This window comes from Rhizomucor pusillus (assembly GCF_041956525.1).
Source record: "Rhizomucor pusillus strain CBS 183.67 unplaced genomic scaffold VTP01scaffold_18, whole genome shotgun sequence".
NCBI lineage: Eukaryota > Fungi > Mucoromycota > Mucoromycetes > Mucorales > Lichtheimiaceae > Rhizomucor > Rhizomucor pusillus.
Window position 1 is genome coordinate 306,461 of NW_027192160.1, and position 27,995 is coordinate 334,455.

The 27,995-nt window shown below is 44.5% G+C and overlaps 11 protein-coding genes across 11 annotated transcripts; 6 read left to right on the forward strand and 5 right to left on the reverse strand.

The window, feature by feature from the left end:
* Positions 1-64: 64 nt before the first annotated feature.
* VTP01DRAFT_3781 (uncharacterized protein) lies at positions 65-1,572 on the reverse strand (the record flags this gene model as incomplete). The annotated part of the gene is made up of 6 exons (XM_069382390.1): positions 65-104; positions 172-423; positions 487-728; positions 797-1,207; positions 1,274-1,389; positions 1,446-1,572. 6 exons carry the CDS (start codon positions 1,570-1,572, stop codon positions 65-67), a joined length of 1,188 nt encoding a protein of 395 aa, XP_069236107.1.
* Positions 1,573-1,948: 376 nt separating this feature from the next.
* Positions 1,949-6,336, forward strand: VTP01DRAFT_3782 (uncharacterized protein; the record flags this gene model as incomplete). The annotated part of the gene is made up of 21 exons (XM_069382391.1): positions 1,949-1,960; positions 2,014-2,109; positions 2,173-2,227; positions 2,286-2,386; positions 2,450-2,533; positions 2,593-2,784; positions 2,841-2,951; positions 3,029-3,271; positions 3,332-3,638; positions 3,707-3,955; positions 4,011-4,105; positions 4,172-4,305; positions 4,362-4,477; positions 4,537-4,917; positions 4,975-5,006; positions 5,074-5,115; positions 5,169-5,471; positions 5,529-5,783; positions 5,850-5,921; positions 5,975-6,147; positions 6,207-6,336. 21 exons carry the CDS (start codon positions 1,949-1,951, stop codon positions 6,334-6,336), a joined length of 3,183 nt encoding a protein of 1,060 aa, XP_069236108.1.
* Positions 6,337-7,634: 1,298 nt separating this feature from the next.
* VTP01DRAFT_3783 (uncharacterized protein) lies at positions 7,635-8,257 on the forward strand (the record flags this gene model as incomplete). Its single annotated transcript, XM_069382392.1, has 4 exons — positions 7,635-7,687; positions 7,867-7,996; positions 8,052-8,098; positions 8,254-8,257. 4 exons carry the CDS (start codon positions 7,635-7,637, stop codon positions 8,255-8,257), a joined length of 234 nt encoding a protein of 77 aa, XP_069236109.1.
* A 3,136-nt stretch (positions 8,258-11,393) lies between these two features.
* Positions 11,394-13,426, forward strand: VTP01DRAFT_3784 (uncharacterized protein; the record flags this gene model as incomplete). The annotated part of the gene is made up of 2 exons (XM_069382393.1): positions 11,394-11,691; positions 11,766-13,426. The coding sequence occupies 2 exons, from the start codon at positions 11,394-11,396 to the stop codon at positions 13,424-13,426; spliced, it is 1,959 nt and encodes a 652-aa protein (XP_069236110.1).
* A 351-nt stretch (positions 13,427-13,777) lies between these two features.
* On the reverse strand, positions 13,778-14,516 carry VTP01DRAFT_3785 (uncharacterized protein; the record flags this gene model as incomplete). Its single annotated transcript, XM_069382394.1, has 3 exons — positions 13,778-14,172; positions 14,244-14,385; positions 14,481-14,516. 3 exons carry the CDS (start codon positions 14,514-14,516, stop codon positions 13,778-13,780), a joined length of 573 nt encoding a protein of 190 aa, XP_069236111.1.
* A 1,109-nt stretch (positions 14,517-15,625) lies between these two features.
* Positions 15,626-16,108, reverse strand: VTP01DRAFT_3786 (uncharacterized protein; the record flags this gene model as incomplete). The annotated part of the gene is made up of 2 exons (XM_069382395.1): positions 15,626-15,967; positions 16,037-16,108. The coding sequence occupies 2 exons, from the start codon at positions 16,106-16,108 to the stop codon at positions 15,626-15,628; spliced, it is 414 nt and encodes a 137-aa protein (XP_069236112.1).
* A 3,384-nt stretch (positions 16,109-19,492) lies between these two features.
* Positions 19,493-19,837, forward strand: VTP01DRAFT_3787 (uncharacterized protein; the record flags this gene model as incomplete). Its single annotated transcript, XM_069382396.1, has 2 exons — positions 19,493-19,626; positions 19,696-19,837. 2 exons carry the CDS (start codon positions 19,493-19,495, stop codon positions 19,835-19,837), a joined length of 276 nt encoding a protein of 91 aa, XP_069236113.1.
* Positions 19,838-20,800: 963 nt separating this feature from the next.
* Positions 20,801-21,680, forward strand: VTP01DRAFT_3788 (uncharacterized protein; the record flags this gene model as incomplete). The annotated part of the gene is made up of 3 exons (XM_069382397.1): positions 20,801-21,065; positions 21,136-21,268; positions 21,356-21,680. The coding sequence occupies 3 exons, from the start codon at positions 20,801-20,803 to the stop codon at positions 21,678-21,680; spliced, it is 723 nt and encodes a 240-aa protein (XP_069236114.1).
* A 306-nt stretch (positions 21,681-21,986) lies between these two features.
* VTP01DRAFT_3789 (uncharacterized protein) lies at positions 21,987-23,565 on the reverse strand (the record flags this gene model as incomplete). Its single annotated transcript, XM_069382398.1, has 9 exons — positions 21,987-22,034; positions 22,099-22,278; positions 22,370-22,515; positions 22,582-22,687; positions 22,756-22,913; positions 22,996-23,205; positions 23,276-23,350; positions 23,420-23,437; positions 23,493-23,565. The coding sequence occupies 9 exons, from the start codon at positions 23,563-23,565 to the stop codon at positions 21,987-21,989; spliced, it is 1,014 nt and encodes a 337-aa protein (XP_069236115.1).
* Positions 23,566-23,644: 79 nt separating this feature from the next.
* Positions 23,645-25,282, reverse strand: VTP01DRAFT_3790 (uncharacterized protein; the record flags this gene model as incomplete). Its single annotated transcript, XM_069382400.1, has 8 exons — positions 23,645-23,876; positions 23,956-24,095; positions 24,191-24,216; positions 24,300-24,619; positions 24,703-24,740; positions 24,818-24,851; positions 24,912-24,989; positions 25,077-25,282. 8 exons carry the CDS (start codon positions 25,280-25,282, stop codon positions 23,645-23,647), a joined length of 1,074 nt encoding a protein of 357 aa, XP_069236116.1.
* Positions 25,283-26,044: 762 nt separating this feature from the next.
* Positions 26,045-27,995, forward strand: VTP01DRAFT_3791 (uncharacterized protein; the record flags this gene model as incomplete). Its single annotated transcript, XM_069382401.1, has 8 exons — positions 26,045-26,344; positions 26,401-26,466; positions 26,527-26,575; positions 26,644-26,778; positions 26,842-27,180; positions 27,243-27,404; positions 27,465-27,577; positions 27,636-27,995. 8 exons carry the CDS (start codon positions 26,045-26,047, stop codon positions 27,993-27,995), a joined length of 1,524 nt encoding a protein of 507 aa, XP_069236117.1.

Below are 27,995 nucleotides of genomic sequence, written 5' to 3' on the forward strand. Positions count from 1 at the left end.
TTCAATCTGTGCATGTCTCTTCTTTCAGCCGGATTGTAATGGGTATATATGTATATATCTTCCTTTAGTTGCCAACCATTCCTCCATCACCAGGTTCAAGCAAACTGGAAAAAAGGGCAAAACGATGAGTACATATAAGTGAAACCAGCAACTTGTATCTTATACCCGTACCTATGCTGCTTGACAAGTACGCATTCTCCACCGATTTCCAGGTCAATGTTGTATTGGTAGAAGAATCCTTCTGAAGTCACGACTATGACTTGCGGTGTGTGGCTGCTCAGGGCAACCAGACTGCGAACACCTGCACTGGGGAGTTTCAGGGACGCAAAATCGCGTGCAGGCTCCCACATCTCGGTGATCATGTCAGGCAAGTATGATCCAATGTTGCGACCGATATTATGCGAGGAACGTCGAAGCATTTGGCTGTGCATTAGATAAAGCATTAGATGAAAATGGATAATGAGAAGCTAGTCTGAAACATCCTACCCGACGCTGCCACTTCTCTTTCTTGTTTCTTGTTCTTGGTGACCATTAATTTCATCATCAAAGCCGTTGCTGTTCGAGGTCGCGATTTTAAAGATATGCACTGTTTCAGTGTCACTTGATACACACAGAAGCGAGCTAACGGGATTGAAGGCTAGGGAATAGATGCGTGCGGGGTAAGAGCCACGTCGAAATTGGAACACTTTGCTGGCATCTGGAACAGAGAAAACTCGGATAACTGTGCCCTAGCAATATCAAGAAGCTTATCAGCCAGTGACTCTACACATTGCTAGATCAGACCAGATTCAAGTACCTTTTCACTGGCAGTGGCCAAAAGAGTGCCTTCCGAGTTCATTGTCATGCAGCTGACAGGTGACTTGTGTGCCTGAACTATATTGACGAGACTGAGCCCGAGAGCATCGAAAAGCTCCACATCCCCTGTCGATAAGGCTGATGAATTTGATTGGGAGGGCGAAGTGGAAGGCATGAAAGGTGATGCAAGGGATGATCGCGATGGATAGGCAACGTAGCAATTCTCGCTTGATGGCGACAATGCGCAGATAGCTGTCGGGTTTGGTCGAGTATCGATAGTGTGAAGCAGTTTCATGTTGCTAATGTCGTACAAGAATATCTGTTCCTCCAGCACAACGATCAATCTTCGTCGGTTCATTTTGACAGCCAAAATGCTCGTGGGAAATGTCAACTCGCAGATCGTAGATTGTCTCTGAAAGAAGTGCGCATTGGCAAAATGCATTGAAACATATCCTATTCGCCTTCATGCAAAGAATACCTTTGTATTGATGATCTGCAAATGCCGTGAAGAGAACCCTGGCTGGTCATCCACACCCGCGAGAGCAACCAGAGAGGTGCAAAATAGCATCTCTACTATGCTAGCGCCAGTGCCCGCTTTTCGCCGGTTGAGTACTTGAGCTGCCGCCGCCCGTGGTCCGAAATGAACTTACATTTCGAGTAACATTTACTAAACGGATCACAGTTGTAAATTCTATAGCCGGTTTCTGTACCGACGGAAATGCAGCTAAAGTCTTGGTTAAAATTCAAGAACAAGATCTTATCATTTTTCTCAGTCATTGTGCGGAAAGCTAGAAAAGAACGGGGGAAAGGAACAAGTGAAACTCGGACGGTCGCATCCCGCGTCGGATGCTGCACAGTCGTGTAACCTTTTCGCAATGTGCCTCGGATGTTATTCCGCCCCCGTGATGTGTGTTTTTGCAGAAAGACAATGGCTATTGGTGCCTCAGAGGACGTTGTGCTCGAAGTAATGGGTACCAATCTGAAGGAGAAAGCTGCGGCGGAGCACAACATTTCATTGTCATGCCAACGATTCTAGCGATATTGGGCATAACAAATGCTTGGTGACTCATATCCCAAGTGCTACATCGTCCGGTTGTGTGCCCGTATTTTTTCCGCTTTCAATTCTTTACTTTGCAATCTCGTCTCTCTGGCAATGAGCACCTCCGTATGCTTTGCAAATGGACAAATAGGAATCACGTTGCTAAGGGCGTTGCATAGGACTTGACAGGTAGCCTGGACACGTTTGGCTACAGCCATACTCGAAATCTCGCTCAGAACGCTTCCGGACGCAAGCAACATTCACCTGATCCACTGGTATGAAGATCCCAGCTCGCTACTTGCAACCGGACTCACAGGGCATATTCTACACACAAACAGTGCGTTTATTACGATATACTAGTTGACGACAGGCTGGTAGAAAGCAGTGCTCCCGGTAGGCACTTTTCCTTTTCAGGCACAATATTTGTGTGTCTGACATGTCTCTCTCCAAGCATATCAGCAACTTTTCCAAATCATAACATCTTCGCATACCTCAAGACCTCGCCGTACGTCTTTTCATCCGTCACCAGCCCAGAAAAGGCGATTCGTCAAGGTAGTAGGAATATATGTATGATTTCGTCATACCCAGCTTCTCTGAGTTCCTGGATCCCTCTAGAATGATGAGCGGCGGAACAACCTGATAACAGAGTTTATCGTTACCGAGGACAACTATGTAGCGAGCCTGAAATCATTTGTTTCGGTTGGTGACAGGCGATATTTTGAAACGAACTCGGTGACTGATCATGAAATTCTATGCAGACTATCGTACGGCCAATATCACTTCGGGCAAGGGCGAAGCAGGGCAGCGTGCTCGGTCCGTACGAATGCAGCAAAATATTTATGAATATAGAGCAGTTGCTCCAAGTAAACGATGCATTCCGATTGGATTTGGAAAAATATCGTAGGCAGAACTCGGCTGAAAGCAGCTTTGGGGAGATATGTCTGACACACGTAAGGATATCATTTACTGTGTAATTTCGGACTTACCAGTAACTAGTTTGATCTAGCTCAGACGTTTCGTCGACTGCTATCACAAGTTCCTATTGGGAGTAGAAAGCGCACAGACGTTCAACACCAAAGAGCAAAAGAATAATTCCGTCTATCAGGCATTCTTGGACGTAGGTTTCAACACACGATTTATTGCGTATTTAGTAGCGGTAATCATCTTGACAGCCACACGTCGAAACTCTACCAGAAAGTAAAACAGTCTGCGACTGTCAGTGTATATGATTACTTGGCACTGCCCGGTCAGCGAGTTGGACGCTACACTATGTTCCTTAAAGAAATTATCAAGCATACCAGGGATGATCATCCAGATCTTGCCAACCTCAACGAAGCGCTCCTCACCGCTGAAGAAATTGCAAACATGAGTGAAGACTATCATACGAAGCTGATACGAATTTTTCACAATATGCTCCAAGCTATACAGAACTGTCCGGTAACTTAAACAGTGCAATGTTACGCAGACGTTTAAATATGTATCTGACATTGATCGTAGGCGTCTTTGATAAGCCAACAGCGAACACTGATCTGCCATTTAGACGCGTTAGAGGTTGATCCTCTGACGTTCAAAACACTGCAGCCGGTGACCTTCTTTCTGTTTTCCGACAAGTTGATGGTTGTACGGAGGCCTTCACCAAACGTGGACGGTTTAGAACTTTGCGGACTGGACAATGAAAAGGATAAAACAGGTCTCATTTCCTTGCTGGCAAGGAAATCAGAGCATGTAAAACGATACGATCGAAAGCTCAAGTTTAGAGGCTGGATCAACCTTGTGGATATAGAGATACATGAGGGAGCCGCTGGTACGTCTAGTATTTGCATATGTATTTCACATTGAATAGTAATATGTATGCATCTTCTTTTCTTACAGCTCTTCCAACTTCCTTTTCACTATCAGTCAGTGCATTGGAACAGCAAACGGCGATAGTACCGAATGTCGATCCACAGACACGCGATGCATTGGAAGGATACTTTTTAGAGGGCCGCCCGCGATTGTTCACATTGACACCCAGTCAAATGGAGACGAACTCGGGATCAAAGTCATTGCAAACATTATTGCAAGAGAAGCAGGGTTTCGTTGAGGCATTTGGCAGAACAAAATCATGCAACATGCAAAGTGGTAAGTATTTCTTTCTTATCGGTGCAAGGGAACTGGCTAATAGCTGCACTTCTAGATGAATTGCTCCAACTGACTCATTGCCAATGGGGTGACTATTACTTTTTTGCAAACATCTACCGCTTATCCAGTTATCACTTGGTTTCAAACAAGGTATAACGTGCACAATGCCCAAATCCGAATCATCATGATCTAAATTCTTGACGAAAACTACACCAGTGCCCACTTGCTGTTGTATTCCATCAAGATAACGCTCCCGATCTCCGGGAAGCTCTTTCAAGTAACTATATGACGCCACATATGCTAGGATTCTTGTTACCTAGCGCTGATTCCAGCAATAGCAGTAAAAAAAGGTATTTCTGATTGGTTTTGGGTTTTCTGCCCATGACCCGAGACTGACGAGATCTAGATTTTTCATACGGAGTAAACTCGCGCTAGGATGTGTAGAGGAAGGAGATGTCAGAGCATGCTTGGAATTATCTCCAGATGTTGTTGATGAATTTCGAAACCATTTCTTCAAAAACCGTAAGATGATTCAGGAGGCAAATACTGCTCACATACTTACCAACAACCTGTTACCTTAGTAATGGCCTGCGATAGGGATTTGCGTGAAGTTGGACGAGTGGCAAGCTCGCTATCTTCATTCGGCCGTCGGCAAGGCTCATCATTCATGAAGCCATCCGCACGACAGACGCTTCGACAAGAACTAAGCAGAAGAAGGAGTCTTTCCACCTTTAAATTGTTTGCTGGAATCAGCGGCTCGCAGACATCTGTCCAATCAGTCCAGCGTCCCAAAAGCTACAGCCACGACGAAAATGCATCAATCGATATGGAATCCCGCATATCACATAGCTACTCTTTATCGTCGTCTAGCAAAGATTCCCGATACACCTACTATAGTGATGATCGGAGAAGTAGCATCGTCGATTCAGAAAGCTCATCCAATCGAAAACGGTTCTCATATGGTATTATATGCTATTTATCCTTGTTTCTTACCGATTACTAATTCATTATCATCGCAGGAAATGATAATGATTCGAGAATCTCCCTTCAGGTATGCAAGTTTTTCTTGCTTTGCAAAAATCAACGTTTCTCGAGTAGAACTAAATGATTGCATGTAGCCAAGCATCCATCCGAGTAATTCGGCTTCGTATGAGTTGAAGGTACATCCCTTAGGAAGTTCACGTTTCTATCTTTGCTGACACGTCCCACATAGCCGAATATCAATCGTGATCCGAGCGTCAGAACGAGTTATCTAGAGGAGCGGGTGAAAGCACTGTATGGAAACCTTGATCAGAAATCCGACATGCAATTGGATCAGAAAGGCATGCCGAAGGCTCTGCCACTACGGAGTACTTCAGTTGTATCCTTTTTGAGCAGCAGCGACGACAGTCGATCCGTCACGCAAGGTGCATACAGCAGTGGCTACTCTACACCTCGCAGCAGCAGCAGGAACACTTTCTCGACGCCAAGTATCACTGGGCAAGATACTCCGTTATCTCAGCATTCCGTGAACAAGGTAAGCCTTTATTGGGGCAGTTATTTAAAAGAATTTTTACAAAGTCTTGTTCTCTAGGAAATCGGCGACTCCTTGCTTGATCCTACAGCAGCGGAATCGATATCACAAATCAAGGAGCAGTCGCCATTTTCTACTGAGAGCAGTCTCGCAACTCCTCCGCCCAGTACATCAATTGCAGATGAAGGCATAGAGAAGCTAGCCAATGAAATGGACCATATGCGGGATGAGTTCAACACAAAATACAATACAATGATTCGCGGCTACGAGGAGATGAGTCTTGTGGTGAGGAACCTCACAAAGGAACTGAAGAAGGTAAACAGAAAGTATACAGACTTGGGTCTTGTCCAGGATATTCATATGATTGTCTATATTCTCCAGAAAGATGAGGAAATGGCCGTTTTGAGAGTTAAATATCAAGATACCATTGCAGAAAACGATCTTCTCTATGAGGTATATGATTAATTATCCTTAGCTTTTACAGTATATCACAACTATGCATACAGGCTTTCAATAGTGAGCTCGACCAACTTTCCGCAATGCTCGAAGAGCAGCAAGGTGTACCTCCAGCAGATAGCGGTAGCGAGGAACGTCCATCAAATCCCAGTCCTGAAATGCAAATGTGGAAAAAACTAGAATCCACAATCCGAGAACGAAACCAGTGGCATCAGACAGCATGGTAAATATCAACGATAGGTTTTCTCTTACAATATTGTTTACTCATTGAAATTGGACCAGCAAATTGGCACGCGAACTCCAAGATCTAAGCGCCGGTCTAGGCATCATACTGGACGGTCGCCACCCAACGACATCCACATCCACTCCTCCTTTAATAACGCGGGAGCGCAGAAACTCGAGAGTACTGTAATATAGCTATGAGTTACCTACATCTTTCCTTTACTTATGCTCAACACACGATGGATCGACTCAAATATATGCAATACAAGCCATGATCAGCGGGCAAAAGCCCGTTTCTCATTCACAAACAGCAAGTTGATCTCTCATATAAAGATGCATGTATGGATTCCTGTTTCACAAAGCTGGAAGTCTGCTATATTTTCAAATAGCTGGATAGTGACGTGTTCCTAAGTCTTGAAATTCTCGACGAAAAATTATACTGTGAAGGGAGGCAGCTCGCCCTTCACAAGACGGCAAGCCGGATGTGTGAATAGTTTTGGATATCACATAGCACAATGGAAGCGCCCGGATCCACAACGAATACATATAGATCAAAGGCTTATTTTCGATGAATTAAATATACATACAGTACAAGGAGACTACACAGCTCCAATGATCCAAAGTCTATATAGCACAGGCTCGTCGATCGAATACGCATTGAATTATCCATTGAATAATTGGATCATCTAGTACGGGTTAATAATCCGAGAGACCAACAAGCAATGCATACAGCGGGGGGAGAATTGTGACTAAGAGCATATATTTTTATTTATTTACAAGTGCTTCACGCTTCGCTTCGCTCACTGCACTTGGTTCGCTGAAGCTCATGGCTGATCCAAGTCTTTATAATATACTCCCATGAATCGATGTTTGAGAGAATACTACACCTAAAATCTAGCTTCTTGCTGCTTCAAAACAAATCCGCAAACAGTCTTCTTATACTTAGCAGTAGATTCATACTAAGGCTTCTCCCCTGAAACTTTGAAGTCTCGCTATTTTGAAGCAAAATCCTGTAACCGAGACCTTGAAATTATCGGGGATCTACTGTAATAGTAGAAGGCTGTGTTTCTTGATAGACTAGAGTTTTTTGAATGTAAACAAACCGTGTGATAGAACAACACAGTTATCAAGTAGCTTGCCCTGCAGAACAATATTAGATAAATTCTGCAGTGTTAGCAGAATCAATATCTTTGTAGATTCAATTATATTTCCGTATAGATTGATAGCTGTATGTCAAGACTGTGCATCATAGGTCTGTATCTTGCTTAAGACGTGATTTTACACCAGATCCCGCACCTTTGCCCCGAATATTGGTGCTCTTTTTTTTTTTGCTTTCTTTGAATGCGTCCTAAATATTTCCAAGAAACTAAAGCAAACTTTTAGAGCTTTTCTGCACAATTTATACGTAGTATGATGTAGATGAGATACTTCACTATCTTCTGTCAAACACAGGTAGCAAGATTGGTATTATCCTAGTTATCTTCCTCGATGTACGTTGATGCCTCCAACGTAACCTTCAGGAATATGATCCGATTACGAACGTAAGTCACGTATAGACATTCAAAGACAGCAAGAACGCGTCAACTAATGCATTGAATCACAGCTGCGAATATAAAAAGGACCTGGATCCAAAATCTCGTCCTTTGGCTCTGTTCAAACATCACGGTACTTTGACTGCTCTCTTGAGGTGCAGTACGATCTCTGACGCTTAACTTCGTAGCCGATACGACCTCTGCCCTGACCCGCCACCTCCAACATCAACTTTTTCGCGCCTCTCCTTCGTCTTCTCTTTCGCTACTACCGCGATGCATGTCGTGCTTTATTTTAGCAGACCGACCCCACGGGAAAAAGTATGTCTACTAGTTTACTTTCCTGCGGTGAGCACGGCTGATACAGAAACACTAGGTGCGCGGACTGGTCCCTCGAGTAATTCGAGGATTACCCTTCAGGGTGTAAGTATCAATTATGATTACGCAGCAGTAGCGCAAGGTACTAACGTAACGTTCTTATGGAATTCCCTTGTTCCCAATCAACTACATTCGCTACTCGCTCTTGACTTCTTTATATTCATTCCTGTATTGTTGATTATTTCTTTGTAATATAAAAGATAGCCAAAGGGAATGCGTACGATACATATGGCAATTACAGAGTAAAGGGTAATTATGAACCTATCAATCCCTAAAAGGTTGCTCGCCGAAGACTGACTTGTTTGGTTTGGATTCTTGATAAACTGCTCGTTGCCTTGTCCAAGAGAAGTAGTCAAGCAGCGCTCATCTGCATCACAATTGCTTCCGATATCTTTGCCGCGCGACGGCACTCTACAAATCGTCTGCTATGTTTTGTATAGCCGCCATACTCATCAGGTAATATGGCACATCTGGGAGGGAAGGTCGCAAGTGGGACTCCAACGGGTGGCTCGCAGCATTGATCGGTCGCAGGCCACGCTTCTGGATCTCCATTAATCATGTCTCCACAGGTGCATACTCGGCATCAACATGGCTCATTGTGAGCAAGAGCAGACCGGCTGTGACAGTAGCAAGGCTAGTCTTGAACAGCATGGGTGAAAGAGTGCCACATATATATTTTGAGCTGTTGATCCTCCCTCCTCGCCCTCATTTTTATGCAAAGATGGCTGAGTTACGTTGTTCGACGCCATATACGTTTCAGTAGCACCATCATTAGACAGCATTAAGCTACAGATTTGTATTGCCTTCGTGACCTTGCGCGATTCGGCTATTCGTCGTCTGTATGCTTGGCGGCTCGTCTCGTCTTTTCCGATTTATGTCAAAATACCGTTTCATACACTATCTCCTATGTATCATTTACCATATCAAAACATTTTTTGCTGCCGCGGGATGCATAATGTCTCGGACGGTCAACCGAGTTTGGAATGTAGATCTCTTGCATGCATAATTGCACTACCTTTTCTTTAAGGACGTTAAGCTCGATCATATCTGTGATAAATTGTAAAAAACCCGCTCTTACACAGATATTTGCAAGCGAATAGTGAACATCGATAGGAAATAAGTCTACTTATGGCGAGGAAGAAATGCTCTGCTCTTAGTGCTCATCGCGACAAAGCTGCCAGAAGGTTCCTGTCATAGTTGACAACAGTGGATCGCTCACCAATCCGGTATGTAGTCTGTCACAGAAAGACACTGGGGATTAATAACGATCCAGACATAGTATGATCGAAGTTAAGCTTCTTATCCTACTTACTTTCGAACGCGATAGACAGGAGCCTCACATCTGCATCTGCCCCTTTCGACTATTAGTGCTACTAATCAAGCACCACAAACACCTTGATAATGAGCAGATAATGGTGGGGGAATTCCCAATCATAAAATTACAGCGAACCGACTTCAGAGCGACAACTACAAACCAAGTACAACGATAGAACCGTTGAAAGTATCCATAATCATCTTCTGGAATCTTTGATTGTTCCTTATTATTGGGACTGGCAAGCAGTCCGGCTAGCTTCTTAGAATCATCGACGGGAAACAGAAATGCTAATTGCCAGACTTACGTTTTACAATCTTTATAATTGCACAAGACGTTTCCATCACAGCACATATTTGGAATCAAAGCGCTAAAGCTTTACCTACTACACACGCAATTCCTTTATACACTGTCATAACACGATTTCTGTGAAGATATTAATGTAGTGAGCTATATATGTATATTTAATTGTCAATCTACAGGTTACAGTTAACACCTGTTACATAGTTTAAGTGCAGTTGCAAGATAAATCGAGATGTATTTCAAGATTTAAAACCCTCCTAGTTCGCAAATATAAGCAACAAAGATTACGATCAGGAATCTACAGTAAGGATGCTATCAAGCCGTCCATACAGAAATGGCGGTGAAGAGAATGAGAGTCTTTCCAGAATCAGCTTGACATAAGATTGTATTCGATCAAAATCTAGGCCTTGTGTCACCGGCGATCTTGCTCCACCACGCAGAGATGAAATGTGCTACGCATTACTGGCATCTGTCACCGACGCCGAGTGCTTGAAAGCATTTACTCGTCGCTACAAGAATTGCCGTATCATCCGCTTTGCATTCTTATTACAAGACCTAGCGATCATGGTTCGTGAAGAGTAGCATTCATCGATTATCTCTCGAACATAAAAATCCGGCGCAGGCTGCAACGGTTGATGTTGTGATTAAGATAATGATAATAGGTATGATTGAATCAATCGATGGCAGCTTAAGGCAACGACCCAATCTGAGGCGATGTCAAAACTCAGCATGGGGAGACAAGCTGGATTTTCTTCATTGGAGCCCTGCAGATTACATGTATCCCATGCTGCATGAAACAAACTTTGGAAATCTTGATATTCACATGGTCTGATGATATGCTATCTTTGACATGTTGGTACCTCGCAGACAGACGACAGTAAGCGATCAAAGGAACAAGGATAGTCTATGTCCATGGAAACACCCTGACATGAATTTTTCAAGAAGAAAAATTTCAGAGAAGAGTGTTTGTAACTTTTAATTCCCTAATAGGCGAAGAGATAATGGTTGATTATTTGATCCTCGAGATCTAGCGATCATAGCATTCTTTGCTGTGTTTCATTTGTTTTTCCCTCTCTTGGCTTGAACTTCACTCTGCTGTTAGCGTCACGGTGACGATAACCACATTAGCGTGTTCCTATAGTGCAAACTTTACGCACTTAGATGGACATTAAGACGACATTCTTGTTTATTTTGACTTTCTGAAAAAAATATTTGCATTGTTTGTAAACGCCCATGATTGCTTTGTTTTTCTATACAAACATCTAATATTGATTGGGACATCTATCAGATGGAGATAAAGAGAAAGTGGGCGTGGAAATAGTTTGATCAAAGGAAAGATGGTGTGATAGCCTTGTCCAAGTCAATGTTATCAGATCGATTGGTGATGGTTACACAAACAATCCCTTAGTGGAATGTGTGATCAGATGCATTGTGGTTTCAAAGTCAAAACACGCACATACTCGATATAAGAATTTTTGGCGTCTGCAAGCAAAATTAGGGCGCTATCAGATCTCGAGGCACTAAGGATAAGCTGACCGTCTCAGCCGGACAAATTCTGGGGAAATCAGTCGGCTGTCGGTTGATGAATCATCAGATAATATGGTCGATGAAGACCATCAGATATGGAGCTCGCGTTCTTAAATATAAGAAGATGGGAGGTCAAGGGTATTTCTGCCTCCTTTCATCAACACTAATTGTCTCCCCCTCTCGCCCTCTTTGAAGATTATGTCCTTCTCGCCAGCACTTTCCGTATCATCTTCACCCGATCAGCGCAGCAACGACACAATTCCTCCCATTGACATGCTACCAACCCCGCCCGCCTCGCCTAGAGCTTGCCACTCGGACCTATCAACCGACGATGACTTGATCGATGCTCGCATTACTGCTGCCAAAGAAAACGTTGATGATCTCATGCGAGCTTACCGCTCTGTTCGGCGAGAAGCTGCCCCGCTCTCAGTAGCCACTTACCAGTACATTCTTGATACTTTGGCCGTCCATCACGATACGTCGCACATGCTAAATGGTAGGAATTTCTGAGATCTGATAATAATAATAATCGCAAGGGCTGGCACTAATTTCTATTTACGTCTCCGCCAGTCTATTCTGACATGCGCCGCGACAATATTCCTTGCAACAGCTACATGTACTCTCTCCTCATCCAGTCTCTCTGCGGCAGCAACCGTCCCAACGATGACGCTGCTCGCCAAGCACTCGAAATATTCGACGCTGCAGTTGCCGAACGTTGTCTCCAGGAAATTGATGCCGGTGTCCTCCGCCGACTTTCACGACTTGTCAGACAAACCTCCCTGGTGCATCGCGTTCGGGATATTGCCAAGGCACACACTAAAGTTGGTCCCACTGTCGCCGACAAGGCCTCTAAAGCTATGCTGGCTCTCGTGCTCGAGAGCAAGTACGACGAAGCTCTCCGCATGCTCGAAAACGATATCATCAACCAGGAATATACTGTGCCTCACCCTGAGTCCATGCGCGATGCTATTGCTTACACTGGCAAGCAAGGATATCTCGCTCAAGCTCTCAAAATGTACAACCTCTGCATGAACACATACCGAGACCACAGCTCTGCTTATCGCGCTGCCGACAAGGCAATCTTTATGGTGACCAACAGTATGCTCATTGGATACGCCCAGCAAGGCGATATGGTCGAAGCAAAGGTTTATTACGACAAGATCAAGGCAATGGGCCAATATCCCGACGGCAATGGCTACGCAAGCCTTCTTGTAGGTGCAGCTCAATCAACCGATGAAGCTACCGATGCTCTTATTATCTACGATGAAGCCAAACGCCACCACGTAAAGCCCACCACTTTCTTTTACAACGTCGTCATCTCCAAGCTGGCCAAGGCTCGTAAGCTGGAACAAGCTCTTTGCCTCTTTGACGAAATGCAGCGCCTCTTTCGCCTGGTTCCCAACACTATCACCTATTCTGCTATCATCTCTGCCTGCGTTCGTGCTGGTTCCGAAACTCACGCTTGCCGCTTCTTTGATCAGATGCTCCGTTCGTGCGCACCCCGCATCGCCCCCTTCAACACCATGATCCAATTCTACGTTCGCCAAAAACCCGACCGCCCTCGTGCTTTAAAGTACTTTAACGAACTTCGCAACTACAACGTTGCACCGTCTGCTCACACTTACAAGCTCTTGATGGAGGCTTACTGCATGATCGCTCCTTACGATATGGCTTCCGCCCAGCGTGTGCTCCGTGACATGGAACGCAAGGACAACATCAAGCCTCAGCCTACCCACTATGCTACTTTAGTCTACTCTTATGGAACAGTCCAGGATGATATCAACAACGCTGAGCGTGTCTTCAAGCAAGCCATGAAGAAGCAACGTACTTGGGCACCTCACCACGATCAAGAACCTCTTTACCAGGCTATGCTCGATACCTTGATCAGCAACGATCGTCTCGAAGATGCTGAAGAACTCTATCAAGAAATGCTTCGCAAGATCTCCAAGAGCAGCTCGCCCTACATTGAGAACCTGTTCATCCGTGGCTATGGCAAAAAGGGACTTGTTGGCAAGGCTGAAGCACTCTTTGAACAAATGTCTGATGACAAGATTGGTCACTCTTCCGGCACCACTGTCCGCGAACCAAGCACTTTTGAAGCCATGATTCGAGTCTATCTTGACAACAGCATGGCAAGCAAGGCCAAGGAAATACTGGATCGCATGTCTCGACGTCGTTTCCCCGAAAAGGTCGTTGCCTCCATCTCTGCATTGCTCACTGTCGAGAACTAAAAGATCCAGCATTTTATTCCTATCATTCCATCACATTATCATTGTTACGCTCCTCCCTAGTTATTCTTACTTCTACTAATCCTTCGATCTTCATTTCTCCAATCCAACCGTTTCCATCCAATACGCATCTAATTGTATATAGTCTGTTCTGATATATCCTCTCTCACCGAACTTTTCTTTTGCCATTCTTCCTTCGTTTCTGATTTCCACTTTATCGTTTTTTACATCATTATTAAAAAGTTCTCAATATTATCATAAATCAGAAATTTTCGTAGCTGTTTATACATTGTATTGTAATCGAGATTGTTGGTATATAAAATGGGTGGAAGGCATAAGATCTATGTACAACAATTAGACTGGTAATCGATCGACAGGTGACTCATCGTTCGGTCGCAGGATCTGATTCAATGTTTGCCGGAATCTGAGATCTGCAGCTAGATCGTTTTGATAAAACACGTCGTTTTCTCCACCACCACGCTGCTGTTCAGAACTGTTATCACTGTGGTCGTCTCGATTGCGATCGGGAGTGGAAGAAGGGGAGGGGGAAGAGGAGGAGGAGGAGGGAGGAGCAGGACTTGCATTGAAAGCCGAAGCAATGGATGTGGGCATGAGCAAACTCGTCAAAATTTGTGCACTGTCTAGTAATATTTGTGATGATAGGCTGGATGCTATAAGGATTCTCGTCACTTGGAGGACGTAAATGATCAAGTCTAGAAAGATAATCCGTAACCGACCCGGCTTTTCTTCTAAACGTTTGCATATCTCTCAGTTCATCTTTCGTATTCCCAGCTTGACCTTTCCCATCCAAAAGACGTACGGTTACCGATGAAATCGATAAGAATTCCTGGAGCTCCCGGCTCAGCAATCGCATGTAACAATATACAAATTCCAAGCAATGCTGTTACGAAACCGACCAATGCTCGTATTGAACTCGTAGTCGATACCGATGCGATTTGATGCTGATAAAACAAGCGAAGAATATTGTCAGAAGGAAGAGATAGAGACTGTGTGTTAATAAAGAGTGTACCTCGAACTACATCAAATGAACACTTACTATTTGGAAAGTAGTCCTGCTGATCAAGACGATCATGCTTCCATCGAGGAAGTAATTATATACATAATGGCAAAAGAGCAAATAGTCCAAAGACTGTATGATATTTAGTTTGCCATGTAAGCTCATCCGAAAGATGGGACTGCGGGAGAGGCGTACAGCTTGGTTTCACCTCTGCTCGAACTTCTTGATGCGTGTGACTGTGTGCCAAATGCACTTGCTGTCTGTACCGGCCTGCTCCATGCCACGTTTATAGAATTTGTGCGCTTTTCCTCCATCACCACTGGCATAATAGGTAGTTGAGAACTCAGGAAGCACCGTAAGTTTACCTGCTCTTCCCCGCTGTACATGGGCATTGTTATCATTGTCGTTGTAAAGCTTCATAATATGTGAGAACTAGTTTTCTAGAGAACGCGCTCAAACTTTGCATATAAAAAGGGGACACAATAAATCGGCAGGACTCAAGTCAAGATATTTGTTCACTTTTCATCCTATATATTAGAGAATCCTTAGCTTAGCTGTCAGCATTTATGCTTACCTGATGGAATCCGCTAGCCAGTAACATACGAGCGTGCTCCCCAGCTTATTTGTCACTATCAGAGCGGTAAACCATTGTGTAATGTTTGATTGGGTTGTCAAGATGAAGATACTGGGTTATTAACACTTCTGCGTTACCACTTTCATAATGAAATGAAGTGTTGGATACAGCAGTAAAGGCTGTTAATGATCCGCTAATTTGCTTAGAGATGAAAAGGGGTGAAGAGTTCTGTTTTAATCCTTCGCTACCAGAGCACGCACATGTCCATCTTTGCAGTATGTGCTGGTATTTCTTCAACTGTCACCTCCATGTCTCCAAGATCAAGTGCACAAGTAATCTTCGCTTCTGATCGTTCGTATAAAGCGGCAGGAACTCCGGCAGCCGCTGACGACGTTGAACTCACAAATACCCCCCAGACCACGAAAATTATCCACCACTTTCTTCCACTCAGCTTTACACAATGCTGTAACAACGATTTGAACGACGGCAATGCAAATGCCAAGCGAACTCGAATTCAATTGCTTCCATCTCAAGATGTTCACTGACAAGCTTTGAAACAACTGTCTTCTGTCACGTATACTCGACCTTTTCCCGCAAGTTCCACGTTACTCTACATCGCACACTGTTTGTCACCCATCACGCTGACTGCAGAGGAATCGTCACATCTTGTTGTGGTCACTCGTCGCACTGGCTGCAGAAGAATCGTGATATTCACGCAGCGTACGAGGACGTTGGATTTCGTCGCTACTTTCAAGAAACTTAACCCCCGGCCTTCTCGGTTACTTTGCACCGTACCGCTGTAGTCACCTGTCTCGCTGACGAAAGTGCGGAATCGACAGTTTTTCTTGTGGTCACCCGTCGCGCTGACTGGAGAACAACTGTTGTATTCACGCTGTGCTGAGCAACCTCCGGATTCATAGTACACATCAGCTTTCGTTGCAACTCCTTGTCTCTACGTTGCATGTTATTTATCACCGATCATTCTGGATAGCAGAAAAAGTGTTTTCAAACATTCATGGACTCTTGGCATGCTGTTCTCCTCCCAAAACGCTCTCAACTCCTTGGTTTTCTTGCACAGCACATCGTTTGTCATCTGTCATGCTGGCAATCATGGTGGAATCATCACATCTTCTTACGGCCACCTGTCATGCTGGTTGAAGCAGATTTGTCGTATTCGCGCGGTGCTCGACAATCTTTGGAGAAAGGTGCCGTGAACACTTAGCTTTATTCACCCGTCAAGCTGCACGATATGGTAGGTTTTCATTCTCGATGCCAAATTACCTAGCAAATACTAACATTCGATCACCGCGATGTGAAATACGGAAATAGGCCTCAATCTACATCGAGACTCGATAACCAACAACTATTTAATCTGTCACAAAAAGTTTTTCGTTTGATTGCAAGAGACCAATGAAACCCCATTTACTTTGATGGGCGTCTTCAGTACTATCTGCATACAGATATTGCCAAAAGGACATCCTTTTTTTAGAAATAAATTGATAATCGATCGCCTATGTCTCCTTCACAAATTCAATTCTTGACAGTTCTCCCAAGAATTATATTACATGAAAAACTTGATATCCGATTGTTCTATGATTTGATTTAACATTGATAATCCTCTATATTCTGGACTAGCTTTGGTTCTATCTATTCGCTATGCTCTGGTGGCCTCTGCTGCGCGTCGCGTCATCGCACACTCATACGCCGTGCTCGGCTATTCATCTCACAAACATTTGCATTACCTCCACAACACGCTCGGGTAGAATACCGATATTGAAAGTTACGAAAACAACATATTCACGGTTAATACCGACTATTTCGCATACATATACATCATTGAATTACTTGACAATCAGCACATAGGTCACTTATTTTCCACGCTGCTCGTGTGTACAATCGTAAACTCCACATTTTTATCGGCCGAAATTCATCCTTGCACTTGCTTGATAACATGTATATATCTCGTACGTCTTCTTCTTTACAAATGCTCTGGTTTCTTTGCTATCTTGCTCCTGCTTAAAGATCCTACTTTCTTTTCTGCGTGGTGTCATTGTTGTTTCTGGCTTTACGTCGCCGGTAGTCTAAACTGAAAAAAAGAGTGAAAATGCATATACATAGCAATCGGTAGGTACAATTGGAGCATATTTTTCGTCTCCCAAACAAGTTTGCTATCATTGTTATCAAACGCATTGTAGTCTGGGAATTGGTTGCATTCGTTGTCAGTTGGGCTGGAACGTTGCAACTATCTTTATTGAGATGATCTTGTAACGTAGTAATTTGCAGTGCTGGTTGGAGGAGGTTCATCTCTGCGCGGATTTTGCTCCATAAAATGGAAGGTACACATATGCATCAAGCTGTCGTTTGCAGCATGATTGCTGCAGCATGATTGTCCTACGTTGCATCAGCCTAACCCTTGACACCCAATCAGGGATCTCAAGCTTGGTGACGGTGGTATCTGATACGCAGTAGACAGCATGTTGGACAACGTGGGAGCACAGCAGTTGTCCTCTTCCTCCTCATCCAGCATTTCAGCCGCCGCGAGATAAACCTTACCGCAACGCTGTTGCTCACGCGAATGTTTCAAGGTTGCTTTTATTACTATCTCTTGCTTGACTATTTTAATGCAAGCTTCTATTGTATGTGTCTGATAAGGGGAGTTGCTGCGGCGGCATCTCCGTGAATGGCAACGCGGATGGGACCGACGTTCTTCGCAATTCTTAACGACCCTTCAAATTTTTCTATATCGAGTAAAAAACGCATCAGAGCCATTGCTGTGCCGTTAATATCCTTGCTGAACTCAATCGGTTTAGTCGAAATCGTCCCTACATTTTAGCAATAGGATAATTAAATCTTTAGGCTTCTCGAACAACTGCAGCTAAATTCCTGGAGTTCGTAGCAGCATCAGTGTTTTATACGCACTATTCGCCGACAATACGTCTTCAGCGGAAGATGACATATTAGCATCATTGAGGTATTCAAGTGCCACACAGCTTAAATCAATAACGTAGTGATGATATATTGTCCAAGTCTGCTAAGAAATATATCCAGCTTTCAATTGTTTTGTGATTAAGCGAAATGCATAAAGTTTATACACCAGTTTATTTAAGTTAATACATGTGTTTGATTCCAAAACTTTAGATTGGCAGTAAACAGAATGCATGAATGTCGCTTGTTCCGAGCAAACGTATCTATTAAATGGACTTCCTGAGAGCAATCATCCATCATTTGACACATGTACAGCTTCTGAATTGATCGGGTATGGCAGTGAAGAATCCAACATGCTTGCTAGGTAGCGGAAAGCTCACATCATCAACCTGCAACTTTGCGTAATTATCTGTTCGACCGTCGCAGAGAGGTATGTAATTAGCAAGGTCGAAATGTTCTGCAGGCGGATATACGGCTAAGTGAGCAAACGTTGCTATCTTCGCTGCTGACAGTTTTCTTGGCTTGGTGTGGCTGACATCTAAAGACTTGCGAATATGTGATTTACTGTAAAGCATGATATGTTGTGGGACCCAAACAAGCGAGTGTCAGGCAGTAGCAAGCGGTTTTTCCCGCGGAAGCAGCATTTGTCAATTGTTTACGCCAATCAGACATCGATTGTCGCGCGACATGTTGCAAACCAAAACTAGTCGCTATCGATCCCAAGACCTGGTTGGGGGCCCTGCAAGTCGAGGATCTCTGAGGAGATGTTTTCGTTCTTTCTGATTCTGCGCGAGTGCCATACGCCAGCCACCCAGCAAAGAACCTTATCAATTCAGCAGCAGCTGATTATTATCACAGTCAAGGCGGGGGGAGGGGGTTTCGAATGAGGAGGAGCGGAGAGGAGGAGGAGGATGAGGAGGAGGGGCCTTGTGTTTCGGACAACAAACGGTCGTTTGAACAGCAAGTCCCTGCCTCAGTTTGCGCTCAGCCAGGGGTTGCGGGAGGGACGGGGTTGTTTCACCATCACGAACACCGAAGAGAGAGCTTTCTTGGCTGATCTCCAATCTTCCAGGTCCACGGAACCAAGGATGCATTGACGATGATAAGTGCTCTTTTGTTTACTTTCGCGATCTTCACTGCGCTAGGCTTGAAAGCCGCGGAGTGCTGCGAGGACAGCGACGACGACAGCGGCAGCAGCAGCAGCAGCAACAAAATAACAACAAACAGTAATGATACGCAAAAATATACAAGTGTCTCCCATGTTATCATCATCAACAAACAAGAATCCAATCCACTTGCATCCGCGTGACCAAATGATAGCGCAATCTCCTCTTGCCTTCATCATCATCACCATCACGTCCGTCTTTCTAAAAGTCGAACTCTAATCCTGTCACCCGACCGCAAAGGATGGACGGAGTATACACTTTTCATTTTCCACATGTTCCTTTTTGGTTACAATCTTGACGGCTGAGTTCTCATGGCTCTATAGTTTCAAACGCTTGGCAGCTAACCAGAGCGAATGACTGTAATTTTTCATTTAACCAAAACAAACATGAAGACCAAGACAGACAAGCTCAGCACCAGAGTTTGGGGATCTGCTTCCGGCTCAATTTGGGGCGGGGAGAAGGGAATAGTTAGTTTGAAGGCGGAAGGAAAAGGAAAGGCACAAGGAAAGCGTAACAAAAGGTGATACGCGTCTTTCGTAGCACAGGCACAACAAAACATCGTATCACTTACTCAATGTATATGCGCAAGGCACATCATCCTTCTCAACTTTGCTAGCGATTACTGCGACCGAATTCTACGGCTAATGTCACCCTCTGCATTTTTCATCAAGTTGCAGAAGCGCGCTTGTCCCATTGCGGACGAGACAGCTTGTTCCACGAAACGGGATTGACACGGAGCAGCAGCAAGTCGCGACTTATTGTGTAAGGAAAAAGGTTTAGAGTCATATGGCCCAGTTGACATGCTCAAGGGTATCGTGACTCCGTTCTAGCTGTAGAGTCCTGCGCTGCAGCCATATGCCGGCTTGTGCAGCTGCAGACATTAGGCTGTATATGCCTATAGTATAAAATGATTTCTACCACATCGCCTGGGAACAGCTTTTCCTTTCGTAGGCGTGGAGACAGGGTTGTAATTTCAACGGGAGAAAGGGGGTAAAGGAGTAACTTACCCCTCCAGGAAGAAGCCCGCCGCCAAGTGGACAAGGGAAAAAAAAAGTACAGAGAGCCGAGAGAAAAAATCCTAAGTGGGTCGTGTGGCGTTTCATCCAAGACTGTGCCATCTTTGTACTCCCAGATCCATTGTGAGTTTCGTTGATGTAATTTTCTCCCACCCCGCACTAGATGCTACTGGTAGGCTACGTTGCACCGGTACTCTTCCAGGATCGAGATATACGAAATCAGAATAAAGTGTGATAATAAAATGGGAAGGCTGAGGAACCGTCTGTGCGTGGATACGACGAGTAACCTTGGCGACTGGGAAACGGTGTTTGAAACGGAATGAGGCGCACTTGCCATTATGGTCATTAAATCCGTTGGTGCCGATCATCAGTTGTCTTGGGAGCGCTTACGTCGATGACCCGAAAGAGAGAAAGAGTGTGAGCCAGCCAAGGTTGCACACTACCGAGCCAAAAGGGCCCTTGTCATGAAACCCGATTTAACCCTAATTGCCAATGTATTGCAGCCTTGTTTATTCAAACAGTAACTATGTTTACGCGGAGAGCCACTATTTTTGGGCCATTTTCCTCTTGGCTTGTCAATCCCATAAAACCAAACCTTTTTCTGTTTTTCCCTTTTCCTTTCCCTTTCTTCTTCTTTACTCGCTTCTTGCACTGCCCTTTTTATTACCAACCTTTTCCATGGATATGTCAATGCCAGATCACTCTCAACACGGCGCATACTACCATTCTGTTCCGCCGCCGCAACACCAGCCTCCGCCGCCGCCTCAGTATCATCATCCGTACTTTGGTGCAGCTCCAGCAGCAGCTCCTTGGCAACCGCCGCCACCTCCACCGCCTACTTACGCCCACACCCAACCCAAATTGACTACTTCTATCTGGGAAGATCAAAACACACTCTGCTTCCAAGTCGATGCACGCGGTATCTGCGTCTCCAGACGAAACGGTAAAGCATTGGAAAAGGAAAAGGAAAATTTTAGTACAGACCAAAACTGAGTCGTGATTGCTGTTTATAGATAACGACATGATCAATGGCACAAAGCTGCTCAACGTAGCTGGCATCTCTCGGGGCAAACGCGACGGCATCCTAAAGAACGAAAAGACCCGTGTAGTAGTCAAGGTTGGCGCGATGCATCTAAAGGGCGTATGGTACGTAATTAGATCCCCATCTCAAGACTTAGCAGCACCAGCAACGGCTCACCCTTAAACCTTATTGCCATCATTGTCTCTTCCTAGGATCACATTTTATCGAGCCAAGCAACTCGCAGAACAATTTGATATCCTCAATTTGTTGTATCCTCTGTTCGAAGAAGACCCGCTTCGATTCGCTACCAGCAGCTATCGCCAGACACAGGACGATTGGTTCTCGGACCAACAACTCGTGATGAGTGGTTCTTCCATCATATCTGATTCCGCACCTGGCACCCCTGAGGCGCCCATGTTTCCTCCACATGATACCTCAGCTGTTACCATGACAGCGCCCACATATCATCACCATCCCATGGCCATGGACTTTTCACAATTCGACAAGGATGAACTCTTTTACTTTTACACAAACTAACTAATACACCTCTCCACTACTCACATCAATCTCTCTCTCTCTCAATATTTCTTCTTTTTTTTTCTCTCCTGCCCTGCGCTGTCTGTCGTCGTCTTTCACTCTGTCTCGCCTGCCTTTTGTATGTATACCAAAACACAATAATGTTAACCCCTCTTCTTTGTCTTTTTTCTTCTCTTTCTTTTTGGTTGTTCATATTTCAATAAATTTGTTTGTACAATGTGATCATCAAACGAGAAGCATAAACAACCCCAATTCTTTTTCTCCCAGACTGATTCTCGTTGTTCCCCCGCCCGCGCCGCATTGCAATTATGATTTCCTAAAATCAAAGACAGGCTCAGGCTTATTACCCAAAATCTAAGCAAAATATTAATACTCGCCTTTTTCGTGCAAAATTGTTATGCTAGCGTGTGTTACTTACCCTATCCAGATCCTGTATGACTTCCTCTGTCAAAAGATGCCGTATCTTGAGCGCTTGGATGTTCTCCTTGGCTTGTTCTGGCGTAGATGCTCCAATGATTACAGACGACACGTGAGGATTGCGAAGACACCATGCAATTGCAAGTTGAGCCGGCGTACAGCCTAATCGCTGAGCAATTTGCTATTTTTTGCATATCGATTCCCACATCAAGTAATAATTAGCCACCCTCATTACCCTCACTAATTAATTCGCGCTTCTTGATATTCCTTACACAGATCAATTTGATCTTTTCGATTTTTCGCCGTCCTTCTTCGCTAAAGTATCCGTTGCGTAACCGGTTAATGACGGGATGATCTTGAATTGCCAACCGGGAATAAGGCGGGATCACGCCGTCGTTGTATTTGCCGGTCAATAGACCTAATCATCCCCAATCAATCAATTAATTACTGGTCGTTAGTCTATCTTATCATCCACTTTTCATACCAGAAGCGAGTGGAGACCAGGTGCAAATGCCCATTTTGAATTTCTGGTATAATGGCAGATACTCCTTTTCTACGCGTTCGCGATTGAGCATATTATATTGTGGGGACTAGACGAACAACGAAAAAATTTAAGAACGCGTTTGGCAAGAAGAAGACTCCCTTTAGATAACTTTACCTCAGTAATAGGCGAGATAAGTTGAAGACGGTTTGCTACAGCATGGGCTTCCACGATCAGATAAGCTGGCCATTCACTCGTAGCCCAATAAAGAGCCATGCCCTTGTCAATACACCAGTTGAATGCTCTGACAATCTCTTCCATCGGTGTATCTGGATCTATCACATCGTCGCGCCAAGGTTCCACGTTAGATCCGATGCTATTAGCAGATCTCTATCCTCCAAGCAACCTAAGCCTCACCAGGTCGTTGTGCATAAACAATGTCAACGTAATCGAGCTGTAACCGCTGCAACGATGCCATTAGTCCTTCAAATATGTGTTTTCGAGACAATCCACGGTCATTGGGCCCTTTGCCGCCCCAGAACACTTTGGTCGATAGTACAAAGTCGGACCGTTTGAGACCCTTTTGGCTTCGCAGCGCAAGTCCCAGGTCTATTTCACCTTGTCCGCCTGCATAGTTCGCGTATATCAGCGAGCAAAGTTTCAGATTAGCCGTTTTCAAGATCAAGCGAAAGTTTACCGGCGTGCGATTCTGCCACATCAAAGTGATTGATGCCGAGCTCCAGAGCTGTCTTTACGATTTCGGTTGTTTGCTCTTTAGAAGCGAAAAGGAAAACGTTGAGTCCTTGTGCTCCAGAGTCTATTTTGGGCTATTGTCTTTTACCGGGCGTTATTTGACCGCCTAGCAACGGCTATTAGCAAACCCCAATAACTACGCGTCATTGCGCTCCCATTACCAAATGTAATCCAGGATCCAAATGACAGCACGCTCACTTTGAGTCCTGAGTTGCCGAGATAACGGTATTCCATGCGGTGAGAAGACAAAGGAAGAATAAGGGAAAAAAGATCAGGTAATCCGAATGCCCAGTTCGGGTAAATGTTTAATAGCTTATGACAGCAAGGGATTCGGACAAGTATCAGGGATGGGTAACGTTACAGACTTTGCCTTGTTCTTATTCTTGGGTGCTTTTTTACAGTTCTGACTATCCCAGCTCATATCCTCATCTCCTTTAATGGTCACTCCAAACGTTTCCAAGTGCACTGCTTTTCGTAAGTCCTTGTTATCCTCCCATGCATCGACGAGCTTTTGGAGATCCGACATACGATCGGAACTTTCGTTCCTTTTTCCAATTGAAGTTGGTAAACCTGGTATTTTACAATAACGGCGTCGATCACTCCGCCAGCTGCGTTGCTACTTACCAGACATCGCCAGGATAGCAGCACACTAACTGCCGGCGTGTTGTCAAGAATCGGGTCAAGTACTCTTTCTCGGTTTCGTTAGCTCCCATCGGTCCTGTCAATTCAATGATGCGAGGCAGATTGATATCTGGTTCGACGTACTGTTCCATAAAAGTGATGTTTGAGAACGGAAAATCGGTTACTGGTAAGCACAATATTCATTGCGTTATAATTTAAATATTTAGCCTAAACTTACTTGCCATCCATGCTGGATGATGGTATCTGTTTTGACAGACGTAGTTTTCAATAGAGGATCACGGTTTGAGAGAAGAGAAACTGTAGATAGCAGACGAACATTCACTTACCGTAAAACAATGCTTTGCCTAGATTGGACTTGATCCCAACACTGGCTGCATACTTGAGTGCAGGCTTCAGGTACATTGCGTGACCCACGTCCAATTGGGTCTGGATAAATTCGGCGTCCTTGCATGCCGCCTTTTGCCATGCTTTGCTGTATCCTTTAAGACCGCTGATATTGTCTCTTCCTGCATCACCAAATGGTAGCTTGCTCAATCGTCTTAACTCGGGCAGGTATTTTTTAAGCTTAGATTTAGGATGTCGTTTCAGATACTGCGTAACCACCATGTATGCATCGTTGGTTCCCGTCGTGAATCCAATGTAACCACTAGATTTATTGCCGTGAGAAAAGCGTGCTCTTTGTATATTTGATCCGTACCATGAAGTATTCTCAGTTTTCCCTTTACTTACGAAGTGTATCCTCGACAATCACCAAGCTTTTCAACATACTACAAAACGATCCCTAGTGATTTAGCATTCGGGTCTCGAATCCAGCAGTGTCCTTAACAAGAAACTTTATACTTGCAGCGTATCCCATTTTGGTGTCACCGTTCTCGAACCTTTTGGCAAAATTTTATGGTGAGCAATGTAAATCGACGTTTAATTGCTGTCCAACATACACATTAGTGATCAGTTGAGCCATTTTGGCGGTGTGATCGTCAATGCTTTCTTCTGGTAGCTTGGAAATATCGTAAAAACTGCATGAATCGAGAGGGGGTACGTTAGGCTGCCACGTACAGTAATTGATTTCCTCCCTTCGTTTTCCTCCTATCTGCCAGCCTTACGTTGTGCAATTTGCCAAATGCTGCACTTTGCCAGTACAGCTTTGGCTGCCTGAGCTAGATGATGACGGGAAATCGAACTTTTTGCAGTGCGCCGCGTTCGGCTCAAAGTCACCCTCGCAGAATTTGTTCGGTCCAGCAGAAACAGCTGTCAAGGAAAGCGAACTAGTCAATGCTGCGATCCCAATTAGGCTGATAGAGAGACGCATTTTTGAAGAAGAGGAAGAAGAAGAAGAAAAATGAAAAAGCTGAAGCAGAAAAAACACCTGTTCTTTGTTCGATAATATACTTTCTGTACGGGAAAGGAAACACTTATTTATCGTCGGGGTTCGTCTACCCCATTCAATTGATCCACCTGCTTGCTTGAGGAACCAGGTCAGCTTTTGGATTATGACAACTAATCTCTCTCCTATGTCGTTGTCTTTTAGTTATAAGTGTAAAGTAACTTAATGACAGCATCTTGATCCTTGCTACGTCGTCTTGCTGGAAAGTTTCCAGGTTCAATTGTTCGCTGAATCAGATGAAAGAATAGGCAGCAGGAGGTGCTAGAGATAATCCTCATTTCAGTTGAAGACAACATTTCTGGATCGTATCAGCTATGTCGATGTTGCACCAATGGCCAGGAAATATCCAGTAGATGAAATCAGATAAGCATCGGTAAAATAAATTAGATAATGTAATAAATTGATGACAGTAGCGATGTCTAGGAAACGGACGTGCAACCAGTCTGTAAATGAGGATGTCAAAGATGCAGCAAAGAGATTATTTGGATTAGAGGTCAAGGCACAGATCGCATGGATCCAATTAGCTGAGTTCCACTCACGAACGCCCCTCCCCGCACCCACCCAGTTTGGAACTGAAAAGGGATCATCGGCCCTCAGCAGCGGCATTTTGGAACGTGGTGTGTGACGTACCATCTTCCTTTCTGTGGTAGCTTGCACAAAAAGAAACGTGGTCTGTTCTTATGCTTCATGACCTCACTGAACACCCAGCACGACGACGCCGAAGACAAACGGGCGTTGCTTTCGGACAGAACGTCTGAAGAATCCGTCTCCCATGGTCATCAGGAACATGACAACGCTGACGAAAACTGGGACTATGCACGCACAAGAGAAGCTCCCGAATATACCGAGCTGGAAGTAGACGATTCAGAAACGACTCCTTTGAGTCGAACAAGGGAACGACCTGACGATGAAGACAGCGCAGACGAGGAGGAGCCCAAAGTCGTTTACCGCCTCCCGAATGAAGGAGGAAGCATATTTGCGAGCTTCGTAGGTTGTTACACACCAGGCTAAACGGGCACAGTCAAACTGACAGTGGAATCTAGTTAAATATGAGCAACAGTATCATCGGAGCTGGCATCATCGGATTACCGCTTTCGTTTAAAGAAGCGGTAAGCTGTTGGATTTTCTTGATCCGCAACGCTGTTTATTAATCTACTGTCATGCCTTAGGGTTTTGGAATGGGTGTCATACTCCTGATTGTTTTGACCGTTGTTGTTGGCAAGTAGATCTGTATCTATGACTTTTACGCGGTTTTTGTTTTATTGACATGGCAACAACGAATTTAGACTGGACCATCCGGTTGTTGGTGTATAATGGAAAGTTGGGAGGCAGGGCCACGTATCAGGACCTATTAGAATTCTCGTTTGGACGCGCAGGACTTGTAGCAATATCAATTTTCCAGTTCGCCTTTGCTTTCGGAGGTTTGTACTGTTACGATGTTCTAGCATACTGATCATGTAAGCTTATGCTTCATTGATATCTAGGCATGTGTGCATACTGCGTTATCATTGGTGATACCATCCCTCATGTCATCCGGTCGCTGGTACCTGGTATTGATCAGATTCCAGTACTGTGGATCTTCGCCAATCGACGGCTCTGTATTTCCTTCTTTACGCTGTTCATCTCCTATCCGCTATCTCTATATCGTGACATCTCCAAACTGGCAAAAGCAAGTGCGCTTGCAATCATATCCATTATCGTCATTATCGTCAGCGTCGCCATCGAAGCTCCACAGACACCGACCGAGATCCGCGGCAGTCCAGATATTCGATTCAATTTTGCTAATGACGAGATATTCCAAGCGATTGCAGTCATTAGTTTTGGTAAAGCGAACTGGATTGTCATTCCTTGGTTGTCCTCTGTTAATGAGTTTCCATGTTTTCAGCATTTGTATGCCACCATAACAGCTTTTATATCTTTGGATCTTTAAAGCAGCCTTCACTGAATCGATTCGCCACTGTTACTCATTATAGTATGGCACTAGCCTTTGTTACGTGTATGACATTGGCTGTATCAGGCTACCTTGTTTTCACCGATAAAACCGCAGGTATGCACTTTGATGCTTTTACGAGAACTATTCTAACATTAAGCATGCATAATCTCCTAGGCAACATCCTTAACAATTTTCCTCCCGACAACGTCTTTATTAACATTGCTCGATTGGCATTTGGCTTGAATATGTTCACAACTATACCTTTAGAAGCTTTTGTTTGCCGAGAAGTATATATCTGCGTGTTCTATGTATAATGACCATCAAGAATTGAGAGTTTTATTGTAGGTACTTGAAACCTTCTTTTGGCCGTCCGCACCTTTTGATTGGCACCGTCACATTGCCATAACAACATCCATGATTCTTCTCGCACTCACCGTCTCGCTCCTGACCTGCAACCTCGGCATCGTCTTGGAACTTACCGGTGGATTTTCAGCCACGGCACTCGCTTACATACTACCTCCTTTGTGTTACCTCAAACTCGCTGGAGGCTCGCTTTTCCAGCTGAATAAGTTGAAGCATTGGGCATGCCTGCTCTTTGGACTTTTGATCATGGTGGTTAGCACGTTCTATAGTCTCCAGAAAATAGTACTAGGTGGGCCGGAATCGGATACCAGCGGCGCTGGAGCTGCTGCCTGTGATTTATAA